Consider the following 22,579-nt stretch of genomic DNA (forward strand, 5'->3'; position numbering starts at 1 on the left):
TATACACACAGTCCACTCTTCTTATTTTAGACAGTGTATTTCATACAGTCAGCCTTCTCTTAGGCTATGTTCCCACTGCAGGCAAATGCAGCCCAAATAGGACCCTTTTTGCCCATATGTAGCTCTTATTTGACTTTTTAATGGCAGTCAGAACGGCCAAATTCCGATCTTTTCACCTCCCAAAATATCCAGAATTTTGTCAGTTCCATATGAGGTACAGATTCAGATATGTTTTCAATAGTTTTCAAAGTGTTTGCAGTTTGCATTTCATCTGACGTTTATGTCATCCAGGCTCTTACTATTCATTCATACAGACTCCTTTCCAGCACAGCTGTCACTGCCTCACAAAAACACATTATAAATAGTCAGTTTCTTTTTTTTTTTCTTTTTGTTCCCATTATTCAACAACTTATGATAACACAGAGATGCTGACATTTACTATTACTTCTATCAACAGTGTGCTGCTGTATGATGTCTAAGCTGTCCCTCTGCGCATGCAGGTCAGGTTGGGGCTGTGAAACATTCAGACTAGAGTCTGATAACGGCAGTGTTTAAATGGTCCTCTGAACGACCATGCAGAAAAAAAGGGGATTTCAACAAGAAAATAGAAATTGAGCCTCAAAACCTGCAGTGTGAATGTAGTTTTACATTTGAGGTGTCTAAATTTGTGAATTACTGATGAAATAAACAAAAAAAGTTTATGTTTTGATTTTAAATTTGGTTTTTATATACACCCTAAAAATATGTTTAGCCATGAAAGGAGTTTCTTGTGTGATGCTATTTTTTTTAACTATGTTTACATAGTGATGTTTACAAAGCATATATCCTGTTTATATAGCTAAAGGTGTCATATATTTTATTGATATCAAAAAAGCTAATTACATCCCATGAAAAAATAGTTTGTAGTTTCTAAACCTGTGACAGTGATTGCTTATCTTAATAAAGCCCTAAACTTGCAAATAAGTTTTTTTTACGTAAAAAAAAATGAAAATGATTAAGCTTTCTAGAGCAGAAAGTCTCTGCTTCCTAAAAGTCTTTTTTCGGTTAATGTATACGTGGATTGAATATTTATTTTTTCCATTTAGGAGCGAGTGTTTCTAAGTGTGTCCAACTATATTTTCACTGTGATCTTCCTGGCAGAGATGGCAGTCAAGGTAAACATTAGCAGCCCTACTTTCATGTGTTAATAAAACCTTACAGAGGTGCAAAAATCTGAAGGTAAAGTTGAAACCTGCAATTGCATACCCCTTAAACTCTTTGTGCAGGTTGTAGCTCTTGGTTTCTGTTTCGGGGATCAGAGCTACCTTAAGTCAAGTTGGAACATTTTGGATGGAGTTTTGGTTTTTGTGTCCATGGTGGACATCCTGGTCTCTCTGGCCTACACTGGTACCAACAGGATCCTGGGGATTCTCAGAGTCCTTCGTCTTCTACGCACCCTTCGCCCTCTAAGGTACAGTGAAATTACTTGCTTTTACTGTGGGAAATACATACAGGATTCTGTAATAATTTCATTCTTTGAGGTGAACAAATATACATAAATAATTTCCTAACCTTTTTTAAATTCCATATTAAAATGACCCTGTGCAGTTCAACTACTGATCAAGCAAAGCTGTTTGAGGGAAAATGCAGAAAGATCAAATAAGCTGTAATGCACTGAGGGTATTATAGTCTTCACTAATGAACTAATAATCAAATTAACCTCTATTTAATTCATTTTCAACACTTAGTCTCAAGTTCACAACTGCAACTTCATCTGTCCTGAAGGGATATTGCTCATAGTTGCTCATTTACATTCTTTGGTCACAGTCTACACTGAGAGAGTTAGGTAGGAGAAGGGTACAAAGAAATACAGAACACTGAATGAATACCATGATACAGGAAGTAAAGAAATTAATGGTACAATACAAAAAAACTTTAGAGTTTTCTTTGAAAGTGATAAAAAAAAGTGCTGCATCATCATTTAGCCTCAAATGTGATTTGATTTAATTAAACAAAAATCTAATTTTTAGTTTTAATTCTAATGGGCATGTTTGGCTCAGCAAAACAGCACTGCATTTCTTGACAATGCATCATGCATTTGGGTTACCCTGACTTGTGTTGTCTCATGAAGTTTTGATACTGGTGGCCTTTCCAAAAAGATAGATAGCTATTTCATTCAGCCTCAATATGAGTCAACTACAGACTTCTCTGAAGGAAAAATTTAAGATTTGGAATCCAGAACCAAACTTGATTTAACATGATTTGAGAAGGTTAACATGGCAGAATGTGGAAATATTGCCATATCTGTAATGACATCAACTCCTAAAGCAAGAATGTCCACAGAAACCAAATGAAAAAACAAAGCCTTTTTTAATGCACATTCATTGTCTGTTTCCATTATTATAATTCATTGATATGAACTGCTACTACTCTGTTCAACTTGTTCTGCCTAAGTGTATGACTGTGCATTCCAGGGTTATCAGCCGTGCCCCAGGACTGAAGCTGGTTGTGGAGACACTCATCACATCTCTTAGACCTATTGGGAACATTGTGTTGATCTGCTGCGCCTTCTTCATTGTGTTTGGAATCTTGGGGGTCCAGGTAATTTAAAATGAACCAGCTGCAAGACCTACACAAATTATTCCTGCTATTTCCACCTCTATCCTGAGCTGTTTTACTTATTTTTGCTTAATTTCAATGATAAGCAGTGCAAATGGGAACATAGCTTTAGGTAATTGTAAAGTATCTGAAATCTTTGAATGTTCATCGAGGATGCCAGTTTGAAATTTAAACAGCAAGATTATATGTTAAAAAAAACATTATGTTAAAAAAAAGCAAAGTCCTTATATATTACTTTAGCACCACTTATCAGCTGAACCATGACGTCTTGTGAAAAGTGCTGTTATTGTTGACATTATTGGCTAAATCCACCTCAGATCATTGATACATGATGATTATATTTTCTTTAAGATGTCTGATTTTCAAGTTTTTGCCTATTTCTTTTTAGCTGTTCAAAGGAAAGTTTTACCACTGTGAGGGTCTGGACACCAGGAACATCACAAACAAGTCAGACTGTCTACAGGCCAACTACAAGTGGATCCGAAGGAAGTACAATTTTGACAACTTGATTCAGGTGTGAATTAATGAAATGAGTAATATAGCATGAAACATATACTGTATAATTAATCTTAAAAATCAGCACAGGTCTTTTTTTTTGTTTTGTTTTACTGTAAACTTTTTCTCATAGAATTTTACTTTTATTAATGTAGGAATGCTGGACAATAATGTTTCTTTTACTGCGACAGTATAAAGCTTTTAATGACTTTTTTCATAATATGCATATTTCAGTCACACTAAAACATGAGCCTTGCTCGATTTATTTTTGCACTTTTAAAGAAAAGTCATTTAAAGCAGAGAAAGTCTGATAAATTTTAACAGTTTTTTTGTTTTGTCTCCAGGCTTTGATGTCTTTGTTTGTACTGTCATGTAAAGATGGCTGGGTCAACATTATGTACGATGGACTGGATGCAGTTGGGGTCGATCAGCAGGTAGGCCTTTACATTTTATCTGCAGTACACTGCTAAATGCAGAGGCTCTTTTAACATATGTGCCCTGCTTCCACTGCACTTCCCTCTAAGTCATCCAGCAAGAGAAAATACATTTGTTGTTATGTAATCTGTAAATCTGAGACCCATTCACCAATTTACATAACTTATACTTCTTGAATTACAATGGGAAAAAAAATTCCTCTCAATAGAAAAAATTTATTAGAAAATATTATTGAACAATTAATCATAATAATGCACAAACAGAATTTAAGAAGTTTAAAATATTAATGATACAGTTAACATCAGAAATGTTTTTTTGCTGGTCTAATATAACATTCTAAACTTAAATTGGATCCTTTCATTCGCTGTAACTAAAACATCTTCGTAGTTAACCGAAATATAGGCTTAAAAATCTAAATATATTATATATATATATATATATATATATATATATATATATATATATATATATATATATATATATATATATATATATATATATATATATATATATATATATATATATATAATATATTATATATATAATATATTATATAAATAAATATATAAAAACTTAATAAATTAATGTTTTAAATAGTATACTAGTAACTTTGAAAGCTGACTGCATGTTACTATTTTTCTTGATGTAGCATACGGTATCAAATAATTTTACATCAATGTAATAAAACCAACCAATGTATTTGTTTTATTCTCAAACTTTAAAACTTGTATAGACTGACAACTTAACCACATTTATTAATCAAATCATTGTACGTTTATATCTTGTTGTACATATCTTTTCATAAAAATTCATAAGCTTTTAAAGCCTAACTTTTTAAAGTTTGAAAGTTAATGTCCTTATTCTTCCCTCTCTTTAGCCTGTGAGGAACCACAACCCCTGGATGCTGCTCTACTTCATCTCCTTCCTGCTGATTGTCAGTTTCTTCGTTCTCAACATGTTTGTTGGAGTGGTTGTGGAAAACTTCCACAAGTGCCGGCAGGACCAGGAGGAGGAGGAGGCCCGTTTACGAGAGGAGAAGAGGCTCAAAATGATAGATAAAAAGCGCAGGAGTAAGGAGAATGGAGGGGCTGGTCGGTAGTCTATTTTTCTGAGCACTGCCTGCTTTCAGAGCTTGAAAGAAAAAAAAAATTTAAAAAAAAATCCTAACAAAAAAAAAAGGGTTATGAAAAGAAAATGACAACTGGAATGAGGAACAGATTATAAGACTGGCTGGCTCACACATGATATAATTTATCACTGTTTTAGGGTGTCGGCTATGCCAATCTAATGCATGTAACAGCATGACTGCAGCCCAACCCTGAACCTTCCTTTACCCTGCATGGAATAAAGAACCAAAATTTCAATTCTAAATTTTAAATCAAATTCAACATGTGTATCACTTTCGTCTAATTTAAATCAGAGGAACATTTTGCATGTGCAGTAATCAGTTTCTTCGTACACCCCTGAAAATTTTTATCTGGTAAAAATTTTCCTCCTTGAATTGCCTTTATCCCTCCATTTCCTTCCAATGCATGTGTACAACCCTGAGATACCTCTTGACTCTGGTAGAAAAAAAAGATATTTACTCCAAACATGCTTTGACTGGCAGACTCAGAAACATAGCAGACGCTTTGGCTGCTAACTATTAATCACTTCGGTAATATCTTAAGCAATGGAGCTGTTTAAACATTTAAGTTCCAGTCTTAATAAAAGTACAGATCAAAGTACAATAGCAACATAGATCTATACCAAAATTGTAGAATAGCTGAGCTGTTTGCACATAGTAATGCTTCCTAATAGTATTGTGACAGACAAAAATATATATAATTGCAAAGCAGAAGAAAAAAGAGATAAGGAGTACCTTGTATTTGCCTTCAGCCCGGTTCATCAATTATTTGACAAACTGGAACTCTTGCACATTCTATGTATTTCAGCTGAGTAAGGTAATATATATCAGCTTTCATGACAAAATTCCAGCTTCATTTAAGTGTGAATTTTAAATGGGCCGTATAATCTGACAAATCTAGAGTGCATGTTCTAAACTTTAAACTGAACTTACGGGTGTATGTTTAGGGTTTTTGTGCTGTTAGAAAAATGAACTACTGCCCTTCAGAAGTTTCTAACAGATCTCTAGCAATTTCTCTTCCAGGATTATTCAGTATTTAGCATAATTTCAAGACAGGTTTAATATTTTACTGATTTTAATTGGTGGTTGTTTGTTTGTCTAGAATACACATGGTTTCACAATTCAGAGATGGAACTTGTCTTATGATCATTTATTTTTTGTCAAAATCTGTATTTTGAATTAGGTCTATGGAGGGACAATGGTAGAAACTACATACAAATAAGACATTTGGGTATAAAAAAAAAGAGAATATTTCCCTTTTTTGTTCCACTTTCCAATAATGCCCAGTGCGTGATTTGGTTTGTCATATAAAACCCCAATAAATTAGGTTTTAACATTAAAAAATGTTGGGGGGAAACCCTGTGTCTACTTTTTAAGGCACTTTATCTAATCTTAGAGGAACATATGAAAGAAGATTGTGATGTGAATGGCAGAAGCCTTATCTTCTTTTAGTTTTGCCTAATCTTGAAAATCAAATATTTTAAAGAAATAGATATATCCAGTGGGATGGAGGGGTCACTGTGATAAATAACTGCTTTTTACAAGATCAGTTCGCTCTCTGGACTGTCCTGAGTCCTAGATCCTTTCTTAAGGTCTGTTTGGTTTTTGTAGCCCCATATGTCTCCCATATGAGAGAGGACCAGGGTAGGTTGTTGGTTTTTGCCTTGTATCCATTTCTAGATTAATCTGACCTTGTGTTTCTTATCATTGTCTTCTAAAATACTAAATAACAATTTATGCCCAGTTTCCCAAAAGAAGAAAACAGTTTTATTTCAAATGCCATGGCTTTTGAAAGAGTTCATAAGGATATGCTCTCTAGGAAGGTTTCCATGGCAATTGGAAAAAAGAAAAAAGCCCTTGGCACACATACTTTTGAAATACAGGCATCATTGGATTTTTACATATTATCCTTTGTTTTTCACCCCACATAGAACTGTTGTGTTTTTTTTACTGAAAGGCTCAATCTTAGTCCCACCTGACTAAGGAATGCATTTCCAGTTCCATCAAATTGAACAAATTTTCAAATTTGACAGTTATTTTCTTGGCATGCATTTTAAAACATGTAGTAAGCATGTAGAGTGAATATAATAGAATAGAATAGAAAAGAATAGAATAGAACAAAAATTATGGTGACTAACAGTAAGTGTTTAAAAATATTTTTTACCATCCTATCATTAGATTGACTCTAAAATGAAATGAAATCTTATGGTCAACATTTCACCTGGTGGCCAATGGAAAATATCTACCTTTCTGTCTATCAAATTTAAACTTCAAAAATAAAATAGATTGATACTTTTTAGAGGAATTATTATGAATGCCAATAATTGTAATATCTGGTATTCTGTGACATAATTTTCCCTCAGAAGAGTGTGCTCAATTTAAGGTTGAATTTTAATAAATGTTAAAATAGGAGATTGTAATTCATATCTCAGCAAAACATGAATTTATGTCAGAGATTTTAAAGCTTTATAAGGAATAAACAATCCACTGCTTTTTCTATTTATAGAGCATTTGTTTACTTAAACATTTTGTGTAAAAAAAACCTTCTTCTTTGAAGAACCTTCTTCAAAATATAAACATTCTTTGAAACCCTTTAACCAATAATCACACTTTAGTGTATTAGTTTAAATACATCTATAGCATATCAGCTATCATTTTAAAGCTGTAATGTGCCACTTGAAAAAACAACATATTACTTTGTGAATAAAAGACGAGTCAACCTGTTACTTTCATGTCCTTTCATATTAGAAAACAGTCATGTGCACAGGTTTTTAGGTTTTGTGAAACTCCAAGAAGCATTAGGATTTTGGATTCAATTTAAGGCACAAAATACATTTTTATTGAAAATCGATTTAAAAATCATATTTTTACATCCTGAATAAAGTTATTGCCTCCCTGTGCACACGTCTGAACATGTGTCATTAAAGAGAACTGTTTTCTCTCATTTGCCTCTCTCACTGCTTCTGTCCTGTTTGTTTGTGTATTTCAGAGGCTAAACAGAGACCTTACTATGCCGACTACTCACCTTTGCGGCTGACCATCCATACTCTTTGCACAAGCCACTACCTGGACCTCTTCATCACCTTTATCATTTGCATTAATGTCTTCACAATGAGCATTGAGCATTACAATCAGCCACAGGTAATGTTTGCACCTGCACACAAATTAGCTTTTGATACATCTACACCATCTAACCTTTGTATTTCAAAAATGATGCCTCTTAAAAAATGTTTAAATGAATATCTGTTCAGTCAGTCCTCTGCTAAACCTAAAAGCAGTGGAACTACAACCTACGGTACTGTGTTCTTTAACATAGTGGGCATTTCCCTTAAGCATAGTTAATATTTCAATATCCAGGCAAAACTAGGTTTATAGATTTCTTTAAAACTTATTGATATGTTTACTGAGTTGGGTAGAATACCAAAAAATGGTACTTAATCAGAGCACTACTTCACTAGCACTACTTCATCATATTTTTACACAAGTAAAATTAGAAAGTAGCCTTTAAAGAAATTACTCAAGTAAAAGTAAAAAAGTATTTGGTTGAAAGGCTATTCAGGTACTTAGTAACTGGTCTATTTGCTACTCATGATAACAAAAGATTTTATATTGTTTGAATTATAAAACTTACAAAATCTCCAGTTGCAGTACTATATGTAGGAATAGGTTAAGTTGCAGAATACTGTTTACTATATTTCCTTCAAATAACATGGCAGACTCAGCAGATTGAATGAAAAAAACACTTAACCAGTAACCCTTAAGTACAAAAAGAAAGTGGTGTGCTCAGACCAGAGGCAGTGACTGCAGTGGATTCACATACAATTACTATACAAATCACACGGTAAAGTGGCCAGCGGTGAACTCCATGTGATGAAAGCGTTCACTGCTCCACTCTCACATTGTGCTACTAGATAGAACTGCAGTGTTGTCGAACAGCAGCACAGCATTGAGAGAGAGGAGCGGTGATCACTGAAGTTGAACAGAGCTGAACTTTTCTATGAAACTGTGACACGGCAACCGATCAGGGACTGTTTCTAGGTGAATTTTTTTTCACTTAAAACAGAATACAGAGATAAATAATGGTAACAAAGGTAGAAAAAAGCAATGCTCTCAAGAGGTGTTTAGTTGGCTTTAAAAAAAGACGTTTTAATATCCTAGAGGAACATTTAATCATCCTCACTTACCTCCAGCACAGAGCCAGTCTGTCGCTGCCCATGGTCCTGCCGAATCATCTAGACGAAGCTCTGGATAGACAGAAGTGGACTTTTTTTTTTCAGAACTGTTGGATCTTTTCCAAAAATTAATGGTCCCCCAAGGCGATTCAAAAGTTTCTTATACTGAACAAATTAGCATTAGTCCATGATGCTTAGTTTTACCTGTGCTTTTTTTTGTGAAATGCCGACAGATAGCAAGATCCATCCATCCTTCCATCTTCTAACACGCTTAATCCCAAGTGGGGTCGTGAGGGGTGCTGGTGCCTATCTCCAGTTGTCAATGGGCAGGACAGGTCGCCAGTCCATCGCAGGGCCAGATAGCGAGATCTTAACAGGAAATTATATGGGGTTGCCAGGGGTAACAGCAGGTCCAAAATGAAGGGTCTGGAAGGCAGGTGATATACTAAATATTAAATAATCATTCTAGCCACTAATTAAGTTAAGCATGTCCACTGTTATATTCATTATCAGCGTAGGGATGACGTTATGCAAGAACTTTATATCAGAAACGACCACAGCACTAACGTCTGCTGGGATGGCAATGTCATTGGCCGTATTTAAAAATAATTCTATCTTAAAAATCAAATTAGCACAAACAATAGTTTTACCTGCAGAAAAAAGTTAGCGCTGAAAAATTAGGCTAGATAATGTTGATTCAATTTGGAGCTTAATGGGAGAATAGTTGACCTCCGGATGACCTCAAACATAATCTTTAATATCTCAAAAACAACAGCAGCACATCTGATCTTCTGTTATTGTTTTTTTTTTTTTTTTACAAATGACAATTTAAAATGCACAAACCTGCACTAAAGAAGCGACGAGCATTCATTCTATTTTCTGATTTTTTTTCACGTCATTGGGGTGTCAGCTTCATGCAGCTGAAGCTTCTCCTATTTGGTGATGCGATCCAGGGTGTAAACACAGTGCAACTGATATGCAGAGCTGTGAACTACCTGCGAGGCTCGTGGAAATCATTGCATTCACTGCCTCTGGTCTAAACGTACCATTATTGGTGCATATTTGTTTAGAACAAGCTTGCTTTCATTAAGTGAAGTCACTGACAATGGATGTAGTAGCCAGAAAATGTACTTAAGTAAGAGTAGTGCTATATTATCATATTTAAGAATACTAGAGGAAACATGTAAAACAGTTATTAAAAAGTACATGTTAAGAATAGCTTAACTATTGTAATAGTAAAAACATGTTTTCAATTTTCAAAATTTTAATTCTAATTGAGAACACATAGTGTATATAATGTACCCTTAAATAGTTTAATATCCTTTTAAGTGATGCCTGTCTTTGGGGTTAACTGCATCTTTAAACCTACAGGTGCTGGTCATAAAATTAGAATATCATGAAAAAGTAGATTGATTTCAGTAATTCCATTTAAAAAGTGAAACTTGTATATTATATTCATACATTACATACAAACTCATATATTTCAGATGTTTATTTTGTTTAATTTTGATGATTACAAATGACAACAAATGAAAATCTCAAATTCATCATATCAGAAAATTAGAATATTACTGAAGACCAATAAAAACAAAGGATTTATAGAAATGTTGGCCAACTGAAAAGTATGAACATGAAAAGTATGAGCATGTACAGCACTCAGTATTTAGTTGGGCCTCCTTTGGCCTGTATTACTGCAGCAATGCGGCGTGGCATGGAGTCGATCAGTCTGTGGCACTGCTCAGGTGTTATGATAGCCCAGGTTGCTCTAATAGTGGCTTTTAGCTCTTCTGAATTGTTGGGTCTGGTGTATTGCATCTTCTTCTTCACAATACCCCATAGATTTTCTATGGGGTTAAGGTCAGGAGAGTTTGCTGGCCAATTAAGAACAGGGATACCATGGTCCTTCAACCAGGTACTGGTAGCTTTGGCACTGTGTGCAGGTGCCAAGTCCTGTTGGAAAATGAAATCTGCATCTCCAAAAAGTTGGTCAGCTGCAGGAAGCATGAAGTGCTCTAAAACTTCCTGGTATGTGGCTGCGTTGACCCTGGACCTCAGAAAACACAATGGACCAACACCAGCAGATGACATGGCACCCCAAACCATCACTGACTGTGGAAACTTTACACTGGACTTCAAGCAACGTGGATGAAGACTCTGGGACCTTGATTTCCAAAGGAAATGCAAAATTTACTTTCATCAGAGAACATGACTTTGGACCACTCACCAGCAGTCCAGTCCTGTTTCTCTTTAGCCCAGGCAAGACGATTCTGACGCTGTCTGTGATTCAAGAGTGGCTTGACACAAGGAATGCGACAGCAGAAACCCATGTCTTTCATACGTCTGTGTGTGGTGGTTCTTGAAGCACTCACTCCAGCTGCAGTCCACTCTTTGTGAATCTCCCCTCTCCCCCACATTTTTGAATGGGTTTTGTTTCACAATCCTCTCCAGGGTGCGGTTATCTCTCTTGCTTGTACACTTTTTTCGACCACATCTTTTCCTTCCCTTCGCCTCTCTATTAATGTGCTTGGACACTGAGCTCTGTGAACAGCCAGCCTCTTTAGCGATGACCTTTTGTGTCTTGCCCTCCTTGTGCAAGGTGTCGATGGTCGTCTTTTGGACAACTGTCAAGTCAGCAGTCTTCCCCATGATTGTGTAGCCTATAGAACTAGACTGAAAGACCATTTAAAGGCCTTTGCAGGTGGTTTGAGTTAATTAGCTGATTAGAGTGTGGCACCAGGGGCCATCAATTTTGAACCTTTTCACAATATTCTAATTTTCTGATATGATGAATTTGAGATTTTCATTTGTTGTCATTTGTAATCATCAAAATTAAACAAAATAAACATCTGAAATATATGAGTTTGTATGTAATGTATGAATATAATATACAAGTTTCACTTTTTAAATGGAATTACTGAAATCAATCTACTTTTTCATGATATTCTAATTTTATGACCAGCACCTGTAGTTACAACGTTTAAATTGTCTTGAAACTTGTTTTTGTAAACAAAAGCAAATTTTAAGATGTCAAATGAGTGCTTATGCAATAGTCAAAAAATGAAACGTATTCAATGAGTGGAACGACCATAATTGTCTGTTGGTATTTCTGCAGTATTTGGAGGAGGTTTTGAAGTACTGCAACTATGTTTTCACCATCATCTTCGTCATTGAGGCTCTGCTGAAACTTGTGGCCTTTGGCTTCCACAGGTTCTTCAAAGACAGGTTAGTCAAACTGTATGAGTGTAAATATATATATATATATATATATATATATATATATATATATATATATATATATATATATATATATATATATATATATATATATATGTGTGTGTGTGTGTGTGTGTATACACATTTTCCGTTTTTCTGTGTTCTGATCCTTACATTTATTCTAGTGATATCATGATGGAACTTTTTAATATCCGAATTAATGTCAATATTGCAGCTTTAAGTATTGACCAATACTGATACTGACCTCAAACAAGATCAGCACAAAAAGTGCATTCTTGTATTATTTATCTTGTTATGTGGACAGTTTAATATGGCTTGATAAGTGACAATTAATCAAACAGAGAATATTAGTTAACAACAATAGTTATGAGAACAACTGACCTTTACCAATATAGAATACAAAATCATTACATAAACTATGAACTAGATTTTTGTATTAGCCTGCTCATATAGCAGAGTTTAGATTTAGACTAATTCATCCCAATATTTTTTTCTTGGCTGAAAACAGATTTTCAATATGAGATCAGAACATCACTAATTATTCCTCCATCCATTAAGCGTTATACATTTTAAAACGTAATATCTTGATTGGAACGTGAATTTTATTCCACTTTCTTGGCCTCAGCTTTAGTAAAGTGCAGTCTCAACATGTTTGGTGAGGGTGTTCAACTTGTCTGAGGGCTAAATTTATGGCTTTCTCTCCCGAAGACATAAGTGGGTGGTCTACCCCTTAATTTAAATGCCTAGCTCACTGTTTACCATTAACGGTCTGGCAGAACTAATATTCGGTCTGTCTTCCATCCCCTGTTCTTCTTTTAGCTCTTTAAATATTGAAGGAAGTAGAGTTTATTACTTTGTTTATGCTTTCATGTCAGAGATTTCCAACCTGGGTCATTGTCACCCTAAGGAACGCATCAAGGATTAGGGGTGCATAGGGTTTTCTCTGCAGACGCTGCCAAAGTCAGTTTTAAACAAGTGGTTTGTTGAAAAAAATGGATGAGTTTTGCACCATGGTGTTATGTAACTCTTTATTACTTTTATAGGGGCTAGTCATATACTATACCTGTGGAAATGACACATAATAAATCATCTTCAAATTAAACAATGTACACCAAGTATTCATCCTGATAGTGTTGAACTTTGCCTCTCTTTTCCCAGCTCTGTTGAGAGTTGGTGACTTTCTGGGCCCTATAGATTCCTTGTTTACACTGTGCACATGCACAGTTTAGTACCATCAGTCACATGGTCTTTTTCATTGTAATTGCATAGAGTGTTCAAGCTTACTAACAAATAAAGCAAAGACAAAGTATAAAGCACAGAGTTAAAATATTAGAAGCCAACGGGGCACCGTATTGTTTTTTTTAGAAAGCCTTTATTAGGAACCAGAGTAAGGTACTGCTATAGAAATTTAAAAAAACAATACAGCACAGAACTACTAAAAAAGTAACTACTTAAGTAAGCTTGATAATAGTAGTACCTGGGTTAGTTAATAGGCAAAGTAGCTAAGTAGTTTTGTGGTCTAAATTGTTAAAAAAACAAAATCTGGAGAGGACTTTCCTGTTATTGGAACCTGAAGTACAAGTAAGAGTTCAACTTTAAAATGTTTATATTGATTAATGAGTTCAATAATTAGCGAACTCAATGAATTTAATAAAAATAACTACAATATTTTCCGGACTATAGAGCACACCTCACTGTATTATTATCGTGGAACATAAATGTCAAAATGTGTGAATTTGAGAATTATTGTTCTCTCTAATGCCTGGTGCTAGCATGTTCTTGTGCTAAATGAAAATGATCCCCCCTATTCTTTCATTTCCAACTTTGACTTCCCCCTCTGGTGGTTAGGAAAAATCCATAGAAATATATTATAAGCCACATGGTTCAAAGCATGCGAAAAAAGTAGCCACTTATAGTCTGGAAAATATGGTACTTATCTTAAAACACTGATAGTGATCTACACCATTGTTATGTCTGTGTTTGGACAAGTAGAGACTAGACTGCATAATATTTATGTATACAGTTAGATTATTTTGTTTTATATGTATAAAAAAGAACAATGAAGCAAACTAGATGGTTTAGAACTGTATATGTATGCAGATTAAAAGATTTAGACTAGGTATAATGCTGAAAAATAATGCTTTTAAAGCCTTTCAACAAAAAATAAAACACAGTGATAAAATTAAACAGGAGTCACAATCCTTTTACCCTAGGCAATCCTAGGGTAAAAAATAAACCCAGCAGGCCTGTACTTCTAGTATTTCTATGTGAACAATAACAGTATACCTTGCCAATATAAAATTAAGAGCAATGTTTTGGAAAAGCACTTGGTTGTAAGCCAGCATTGTTGACTGGTGAGATGATGTGAGCTACTTAAGTACTTTGGAGTAGCTTGGAACCGACTTGGATAAAGTATTTTTTCCCTGACATAATGATAAAACACAGAAACATTTAGAAAACCTTTCTGTCTTCCATAAGGTGCACCAACACCTAGAGTATGTATTTATAAATAACTCATTCTGGATTACATTTTTTACACTTTTAAAAGGTTTTAAAGGTTTTTATTATTTATTTAGACTTAGGAAGAATATCTATTTTTGAAAGAAACACTGTCCTTTTAATAAAAAACTATCTTAGTCGCTCATATCATTATTATTTAACACCAGTAGTATTCCCAGCAAGTTATTTAGCATGCTTTATTGAAGTTTTAAGGATTTTCTTACTATAGAGTTCCTCTGACATAAAGGAACTCTGCACATTACCTAACTCTTTAAGGGTAAGAATTTCTTTCTTCCTCCATTTACATTACTAAAATGACAAAATAATCATCAATGATACACAAATCTACATTTATATAAAAATGTTTTTTATGAACAGATCAAACAAAACCCTAGCAATGGTTTGCAAATGAAGGGAGAGGCAATACATGCACTTCATATTATCTCAAGGCTTATGTGCTAAAAGCACTTATGAATCTACCAACACATGTGCATATTGGTTAATCCTGATACAAGAAATACAAAAACATATGGGCCGTCAAATGTATTCTATCTCTAAGAACAATAACAGTAAAAAAGTATATGATTTGCCTACTTGAGCTAACAAAGAAAGGGCCCAAAAACTAGTTGGATTAAATATATCAAATATATATAATGGTAATTGCTGGCAGAGTATTTTTAGCTTGTTTATTTCCATAAAATAAAGTTAGGGATTCTTTCTATTTTTAGCTGATAAATGAGTAACAAAAAAAGTAAAAAAACAACAACATAAAAACCAACAAAGCAATTTAAAGTATTTCATTAAACTTTGTATCAATGTTTAACTATTAAACTAAAAAGTGTGATTTATAACAGCACTTAGTTCCTGATGGCCAATACTTTGTAGAACCATCAGAGCCAAGTGATTTGGGATGTCTCTCTACCAACTCTGGACCTAAAGACAAACACTGCTTATTCATTTTTTAATATTACACAGTTTTAATATAATTTAAGTCTGAACTTCTATTCAAATATTTGAATATTATGAGAATAAATATATTTTAATCAAGATTATTACATTATTTTACAGTTTTTTAAGGACCTTTAGTTTTACTCCTAATTTAGTTTCCATCTATTTTAACATCAGCCATGATTAGCTTTCCTATACGTGTTGCATCCACACAAAATTCCACGTTTCACAGCAGGAAGGATGCTCTCAGTTTGTTGTGTGTTTTCACATTTTTCTTTGTTGATTCTAAATTTTATAAACTATGTATTATTTTCCATATACTTCCCATTTATTCCACAATGTGTTGAAACTTATATAATATTCAAATATACTGAAGTCTGAAGCTTTAATATGACAGAATAAGAAGGTTGAAGGGTTGTAAATGTTTTGCAAGCTCCTATACTGTCAAGAAATTAACATTTTATTTTTTGTATCATATATATATATATATTTGTTACTTTATTGGTTTTTTGGGTTTGTTTTTGTCTTAATAATGCCTTTAAATGTATTTTTAGGTGGAATCAACTAGATGTTGGGATAGTTGCCTTGTCTATAATGGGTATCACTCTGGAAGAACTGAAGATGAAAGCTGCTTTGCCAATAAATCCTACCATCATCCGAATCATGAGAGTATTGAGGATTGCACGAGGTACAATCAAACACACACAAAATAAAATCAAGGATATATACTTTGTATTTAATTATTTAGTAACATTGTTTTAAAAGACATCTTAGACTCCTTAAGATTTAAAATCACATCCTACCATCCCTCTGGTGTGGTATAATGAGAAGGAAATTTTTATGCCAGTATTTTTAAGCATGCTGGCTGAAACTTGTAAAAACTACTTTAGATCTTCTTATGTGTTTCCTGCAGTGCTAAAACTTCTGAAGATGGCAAAAGGAATGAGAGCTCTGCTGGATACTGTCATGCAGGCGCTGCCACAGGTAAATAAGTACCATAGCGAGGTCTTAGACACAATTAGACCTTAGTTAGTCACATAACTTACAGATGGACAAAAAAGTATAATTTTTAACAGCTCTCCTCCTTGTTCTTATGAGGTAGTTTTTTTTCCCCTGCATGTTGTTAAGAAAAGAAGGATGTCTTTCTCTTATCATAGAACACAGTGTAACTGCAAGTAGTTTTATTCAAAGTTTGTTTGAGCAGCATTTTGAGCACGTGTCTGCTGCTCTATTTGTAAAACATGTCAGACAGCAAAGAATCTATGTGCTAGGAAAGCATTCTTTTCAGTGTGGTCTCACCATAAATAAAGTCAAATATGTCGTGGATGCACTAGATTCAAGAAAACATTGAAATAAATCCTAATCCTTGAATCCCCTTGAGTTTCAAACAAGTAATATTTACACTGTCGTGCTGTGTGCGTAGAGGGGAGTCTAAACATGTGTACTGCTTCCAGGTGGGAAATCTTGGTCTCCTCTTCATGTTGCTCTTCTTCATCTACGCTGCTCTGGGAGTGGAGCTCTTTGGCAAACTGGGTCAGTCACACACACGTCTCAGTCAGAAAAACAACACACACTCACTGGTCTCCATGCTTCAGCGAAAAGTGGTTTAAGATCCCCTCAGTTTTACTGCAGTCACAGCTCAAAGTATATTTTTCCAGCTGAATCGTTTTTGTTGAATACTTACTCTGCCTCTCTACCACTCTGTTACATTATAGACCTTCTTTTTCTGTAGGAAGAACACATCCCATATGCATGATCATGTTTATATGCACACTGATAAGCCTGCTACATCCAGCTCATTTTCTGTGAGAGGATTAGCCACATCATTCATCCGGGATGAAAAATAGAAACAACTTGCTGATGACAGAGTATGCTTTCTGGGAAATGTCATTATACCGCCTGCTGCATACGCTGGAAGAAAATAATGTGTTTTCTAAAGTGAAAAAATAACCTCCCATTTTTTCATTTTATATTTTTTGTGACTCTTATATGGTCTGAGTTGCTGGCAAAACTCTGGATTTTTATGTAGATGCTTCTGAATTGTCTTAATATAAGCTTTTGGTTTGTAAAAACCTTCATTGTACCTGTAGAGAATATAAAGGTTATGGCAAAAAACTGGCAAATCTGATCTTTACTGGGTTCTAAAAAAACTTAAACATTTGGAATGTTGTTAATCATCAGGACTTTTGAAGGAAACAATAAGAAACTCTACAAATATTTCAATGGCACCCACATTAAAGGAGTACAAAGTCTTTAAGAAAACCGTTATGCTACGTTCACGCCAGAAGCGTTTTGGGCAGCAAAAATGTGTCTGCTGCTTCATTTTTTTAAGCTTGTACACATTAAGGTCAGACACCCATCAAGAGCATCCTTAATGCTCCTGAAGTGCGTCCAGTAAAGTGTGTCCAGATGCATTGGATGCCTTTGCTGCTCCTACTGTATGTTCAATGGCAGAGAGCAGCTTTGCTATATTTGCTGTTATAAGTGGGTAAAAACTAGTTTTAATATTTTTTTAAGCGAGAAAGTAAACCTCAAAACATCATCTGTGTAGTTAGTTAATCAAGATTACAATCCTGCCTTGAAAATGTATTTTGCTGTCGGAGACGCTCAGACTGCCATGTACCATGACTGGGAATCTCCAGCAGCAGCTGGGGGGTTTCTGTTACTGTTAGTTGCAGCGTGAAGTAGATGTTAGCGTTTTTTAGGTATGTGGGATAAATTGCAGGTACCAGAATAATAAAAATGAATGTATCTTACCACCAGGTTTGAATATTTTAAGTTAATTTAGTCATTAATAAATTGTTTCAGAAGAGTGATCATAGCGATCTGCATCAGCAGGGCTGTGTCTGTCTCCAGTGTCCAACCTGTCAGACATTTCGACATCTTTTTCTGAATTTTACATCGTAGCATGGCATAGACAATTCACGTTTGCAGTTTGAAGAACACCTGCTTGCTTCTGATGATTTCCTTTAGCTAACCAATGAGTGTTTGCGTTATATGACTCATCCAATCACACTAGTTTTCACTAGATGTGGATGGCGGCAATGATCTGCATTGGATGGAGCACATGACGTGAAATAAATATTTATAAACATTAAACCAAAGCCAAGAGTAATGAGTAAGGTTTGTTTTAAAAAATGTAAGAAATAGAAAGTAAAGATACTTGTGTGAAAATGTAATGACTTACTTAAGTACAGTAACAAAGTATTTTTACTTCGTTACTCAACACCGCTGCTGCTCCTGCTGCTCGAGATGCGCTGCAGGACCTTTTGATGCGCCTCGATGTGTGTCAACCATTGACTTTGCATGGAAACCAGCTGCTTCTGCTGCTTTAATCGAGTGCGGCGTGAATGTAGCATTATGGAGGCACATCCCACCCACTCCCATCATACTAGATCTCATTAGATTGTTGTTATTTTTTTAACATTTCAATTAAAGTTATATCATTAACAACAAATACTTGGATAAAGTGCTGATTTTTAGAAAGAAAGTTTCGATTACAAGCTGGCTGCTCTACCAACCTCTAACATGGAGCAAATATCACTTATAGCTACAGTGTGTAATAATTACAGGGATATACAGTGAGAAATGTAATATATTATACATAACTATGTTATTTATCATCATCTACGAGCTCAGCCTCTTAACCTTAATATTTGCGTTGCCTTAGAATTCGTTATTTATAATTACATAGGAGCGGGTCTCGCAGCCATGGAGGCAGACATCTTTGCGCTACAGCAGCGCAGAGCCAACAAACTAGCGATTGCGAGATCGCCCATTACGCTATATATATATATATACGGTATATTTATTATCTTAAGTCTACATGAAATCTATACCCTACACAGACTAATGAAATACTATCTGTAAAATTATCTATGTAAACAAACCTCATCACTTGAGAAGGTAGGTGATGCGGACGTCGTGGAAGACATTTTGTCCCGTAACGCTCGCCGTACTGTTGGGGGGGAGAAGCGGTGGGGGGGAGATGTTCATGTTGCTGCGGTCTGCAGTCTGGACGTTAGATGTCGCTGAAAATTACACACTGTAGCTTTAAGACTTTTACAAAAATTTGTCTAATTTTTATTTATAGCTAGAGTAGTTGTATTGCAGTGGTAATATTAGTTTGTAAAATAAAAATAAGGTTTCTATTAGGTTATTCTTGTTTTGAAAGTAATTTTATAGATAATAATTTATCATTTGAAACTTTGATCCCTTGTATAGAGCATCACTTGTACGTTGATTAAGTAGTATTCATCATCATCATCAACTTTGTTTTTATAGCTTTTTAAAACTGCTACAGCTGTAAACAAAGTCCTGAACATGGTTAAAATAATAAAAGACACATAAAAGAATAAAATGCTGCATAAAGTTATAAAATAAGGCATTACTGCTTTCTCTGTAGCTACATTTCTAACTTCTCGTTACAGCCAATTGCTCTCTTAACAATTTGTACATTTAGAAAAAGCTGCTACTTCTACAACATTTTTTTCAACACCTTGACTGAAAGAAAAAAAATTAGAGATTATTTTTCAGTAAAGCAGATATAATTTGAAGGTTTATGTATATTTCTATGCGCCATAAGGAAAAGTTGCAGCCCTGGAGGCTCAGAGTTTCCTGCAGAGATGTTTAAAGGAAATCCTAAAAAATACTTCATTAGAAGTGGAGTTTTACAGGAATTAACTGTGTGTTTATCATGCCAGCAATGACATGCATGACTCAACATTGCTATAAAGGTCTTTTTCAGTACAGCAGATACCAAAGCTGTTTCATTTGATCCCCAAAACTAAATCTTATTAGTAATCTCTTTTGATCTACACCCAGATGAATCATCATCTCTGACACTGTCCTCATGCTGCTCCTGTGTGACTCATACAGAGGAAGGGAAATGAGGATCTCTTTTTCTGCCGGAGAAATTGTAGATTCAATCTAAAAAAAAACCTTGCTGGGTGTCTTTTATTTCTTTCACAGAAATGGTTATAATTAAAAATAACCTCAGTGTGAAGCCAGATTCCGTTTTCCTTTTATTCAAAACTGTCTCAATCATTTTGTTGTTAAGTCCTCTTCGTTTTCTGCTTTGAACTAACAAAAAAGGGAAGATTCATCATTCATCCGACCCTCATTTGAAGCAGTTAAAGATATATTTTGGTTTCATTCTTTGTACAAAATAATTTGTTGTTTTTTTTCATTCAAAATCAACTCAAGGGCTCTATGTCCACCAAAGATGCATATTTTCCCTCATTCTGTTGTGTCCAACACTCAGCACCTCTCTCCTAATCTTAATTTATTTATATAGTTAAACCACATGGGTTTTCTAAATACTGGTTTGGAATTGCCTATGCATTTTCCTAAATGAAGCCAGTAATGTTCAATTAAACATTAATTTACAGCACCAGCTGGGTTGTTATGCATTACCTCACAAGGAAGGGGGAAAAAAAATCAAAACTTGACTGGCTAAGCCATACTTTCCTTTTATAAAATCTATTTTTATTAGACTGGGTGCCTTATCGTGGGGAAATCCTTTTATGTTTCATTCTGTGCTTATTCAAAAAAATAAAATATGGAAAATTATAAAATGTTTGCCTTAAATAAAGTTTTCTTGCTAATGTAAAATCAGTCATTAATCAGACGCGAGAACACAGGAGGATCTGGGACCCAAGTTTGTACTGTAAGATTGATTTAAGTCAAACCTAAGCTACAAAACACATCAGACATTACTGTCAACTTAAAAACAGGAGGCTTTATTTGTAGACTTGTATATTCCAATTTTAGGAAATATGTATAGTCTTACAGTCATGCTCACATGACTTACGACTCCACTTAGACTCAAAATATGAGACTGAAGGCTTATGAATAATATCTGAAAGTAAGCCGGTATTTGTAGAACATTTGATGCTTCTCCTTCCACATTACTTTAATGAATAATAATGACTGGTTGTTATGGTAACACTGTGCATAGCATTTATGTACTAGTTATTACTTCTCTGGATTGTTCAGCAGTACATGCAATAGCAGCCATTCAACATGGCCCTTCCCAGTCAAATGCTAGCTGAATGGCAGCCCACTTCCCTGCAGCTCCCAGCAAAATCTCCTCCAACTTCCAGCCACTGGAGTGACCCCTCCTTCTCCTGGGTGTGCGTTTTTTTTACTCTGACTCCACCCTTTCACTGAATTACAGGGAGATGGCTCTTCTCCTCAGTTCTTAACATCCACAAATCATGACAGAAATAATATTTTAGTACAAAGATTGATGTTTAAAAAGGAATTGTAGGGGACCAGCCAAGGAAAGTTGGGACATTTTGAATGGCTACTATTTTATCAGTGACAGAGGTTATTAGTAATCTTGAATTTGGATGTTGTTGGGGTATTTTTTTTTACCTTTTACCTTTGGCTGTTGTTGGCTCACAAATTCCTGTTCTGTTCATGTTAGCTTTATAAAAGTGACGGCGTCAATGTTTTCCTAACGAAATTGTCTATTAAAAATGTTAAGTAAATTTAACCTACAATATATCCAAATTCTCAAATACTATTCTGATTCTAAAAAAAAACAAAAAACTGACGTATTTGAATGTTTTTCAGAAATTCAGAAATGTTGGAATAACTGGTGTGAATCAGTTTCTTTCAATTTTCTCATAAGGCAAAAACATTTTATGGTTCTTAATGTAAAAATTTAATATATCTGCTTGTTTATGTTTATGTTCAGAAAAATGATAATTGTTTATGTGGGCCTAAGCATAGTGAAGCCTTGTATGTTAAAGAGATAACTTCAGTCATTAAAGACTTTAGGCTTGATAAAAAAAAAAAAAACTAAAAAAAACTCCTGTTATACATTGTTGATTTTACCTCTTTAGACTTTCAATCTTTGTGTAGAGTAATGCTGTCTTAATAATGTCAAAATATTTATTTTTGTCTCTGTTGATTAGAGTGCAGCGATAGCAACCCATGTGAGGGCCTAAGTCGTCACGCCACATTTGAGAATTTCGGGATGGCCTTCCTCACTTTGTTTCGAGTTTCCACAGGAGACAACTGGAACGGGATTATGAAAGTATGAACAAAGACATGCACACAAGGA

At 34.6% G+C, this 22,579-nt stretch overlaps 1 protein-coding gene across 3 annotated transcripts in view; it reads left to right on the forward strand.

The window, feature by feature from the left end:
- Positions 1-22,579, forward strand: part of LOC119774425 (voltage-dependent T-type calcium channel subunit alpha-1H-like) — a 163,049-nt gene that overhangs the window by 127,388 nt on the left and 13,082 nt on the right. For 2 of the 3 annotated variants that reach the window (XM_038271939.1, XM_038271940.1), the window contains 12 exons: positions 1,086-1,154; positions 1,266-1,450; positions 2,454-2,580; positions 2,987-3,112; positions 3,438-3,527; positions 4,406-4,619; positions 7,644-7,795; positions 11,939-12,048; positions 16,062-16,195; positions 16,421-16,491; positions 16,962-17,040; positions 22,431-22,552. In XM_038271939.1, coding sequence (XP_038127867.1) covers positions 1,086-1,154; positions 1,266-1,450; positions 2,454-2,580; positions 2,987-3,112; positions 3,438-3,527; positions 4,406-4,619; positions 7,644-7,795; positions 11,939-12,048; positions 16,062-16,195; positions 16,421-16,491; positions 16,962-17,040; positions 22,431-22,552 — 1,479 coding nt within the window. The remainder of the gene's footprint in view (positions 1-1,085; positions 1,155-1,265; positions 1,451-2,453; positions 2,581-2,986; positions 3,113-3,437; positions 3,528-4,405; positions 4,620-7,643; positions 7,796-11,938; positions 12,049-16,061; positions 16,196-16,420; positions 16,492-16,961; positions 17,041-22,430; positions 22,553-22,579) is intronic. The other variant, XM_038271941.1, reaches the window with a different exon arrangement.

This window comes from Cyprinodon tularosa, unplaced genomic scaffold, assembly GCF_016077235.1.
Source record: "Cyprinodon tularosa strain WSP-4 unplaced genomic scaffold, ASM1607723v1 ctg811, whole genome shotgun sequence".
Lineage (NCBI taxonomy): Eukaryota > Metazoa > Chordata > Actinopteri > Cyprinodontiformes > Cyprinodontidae > Cyprinodon > Cyprinodon tularosa.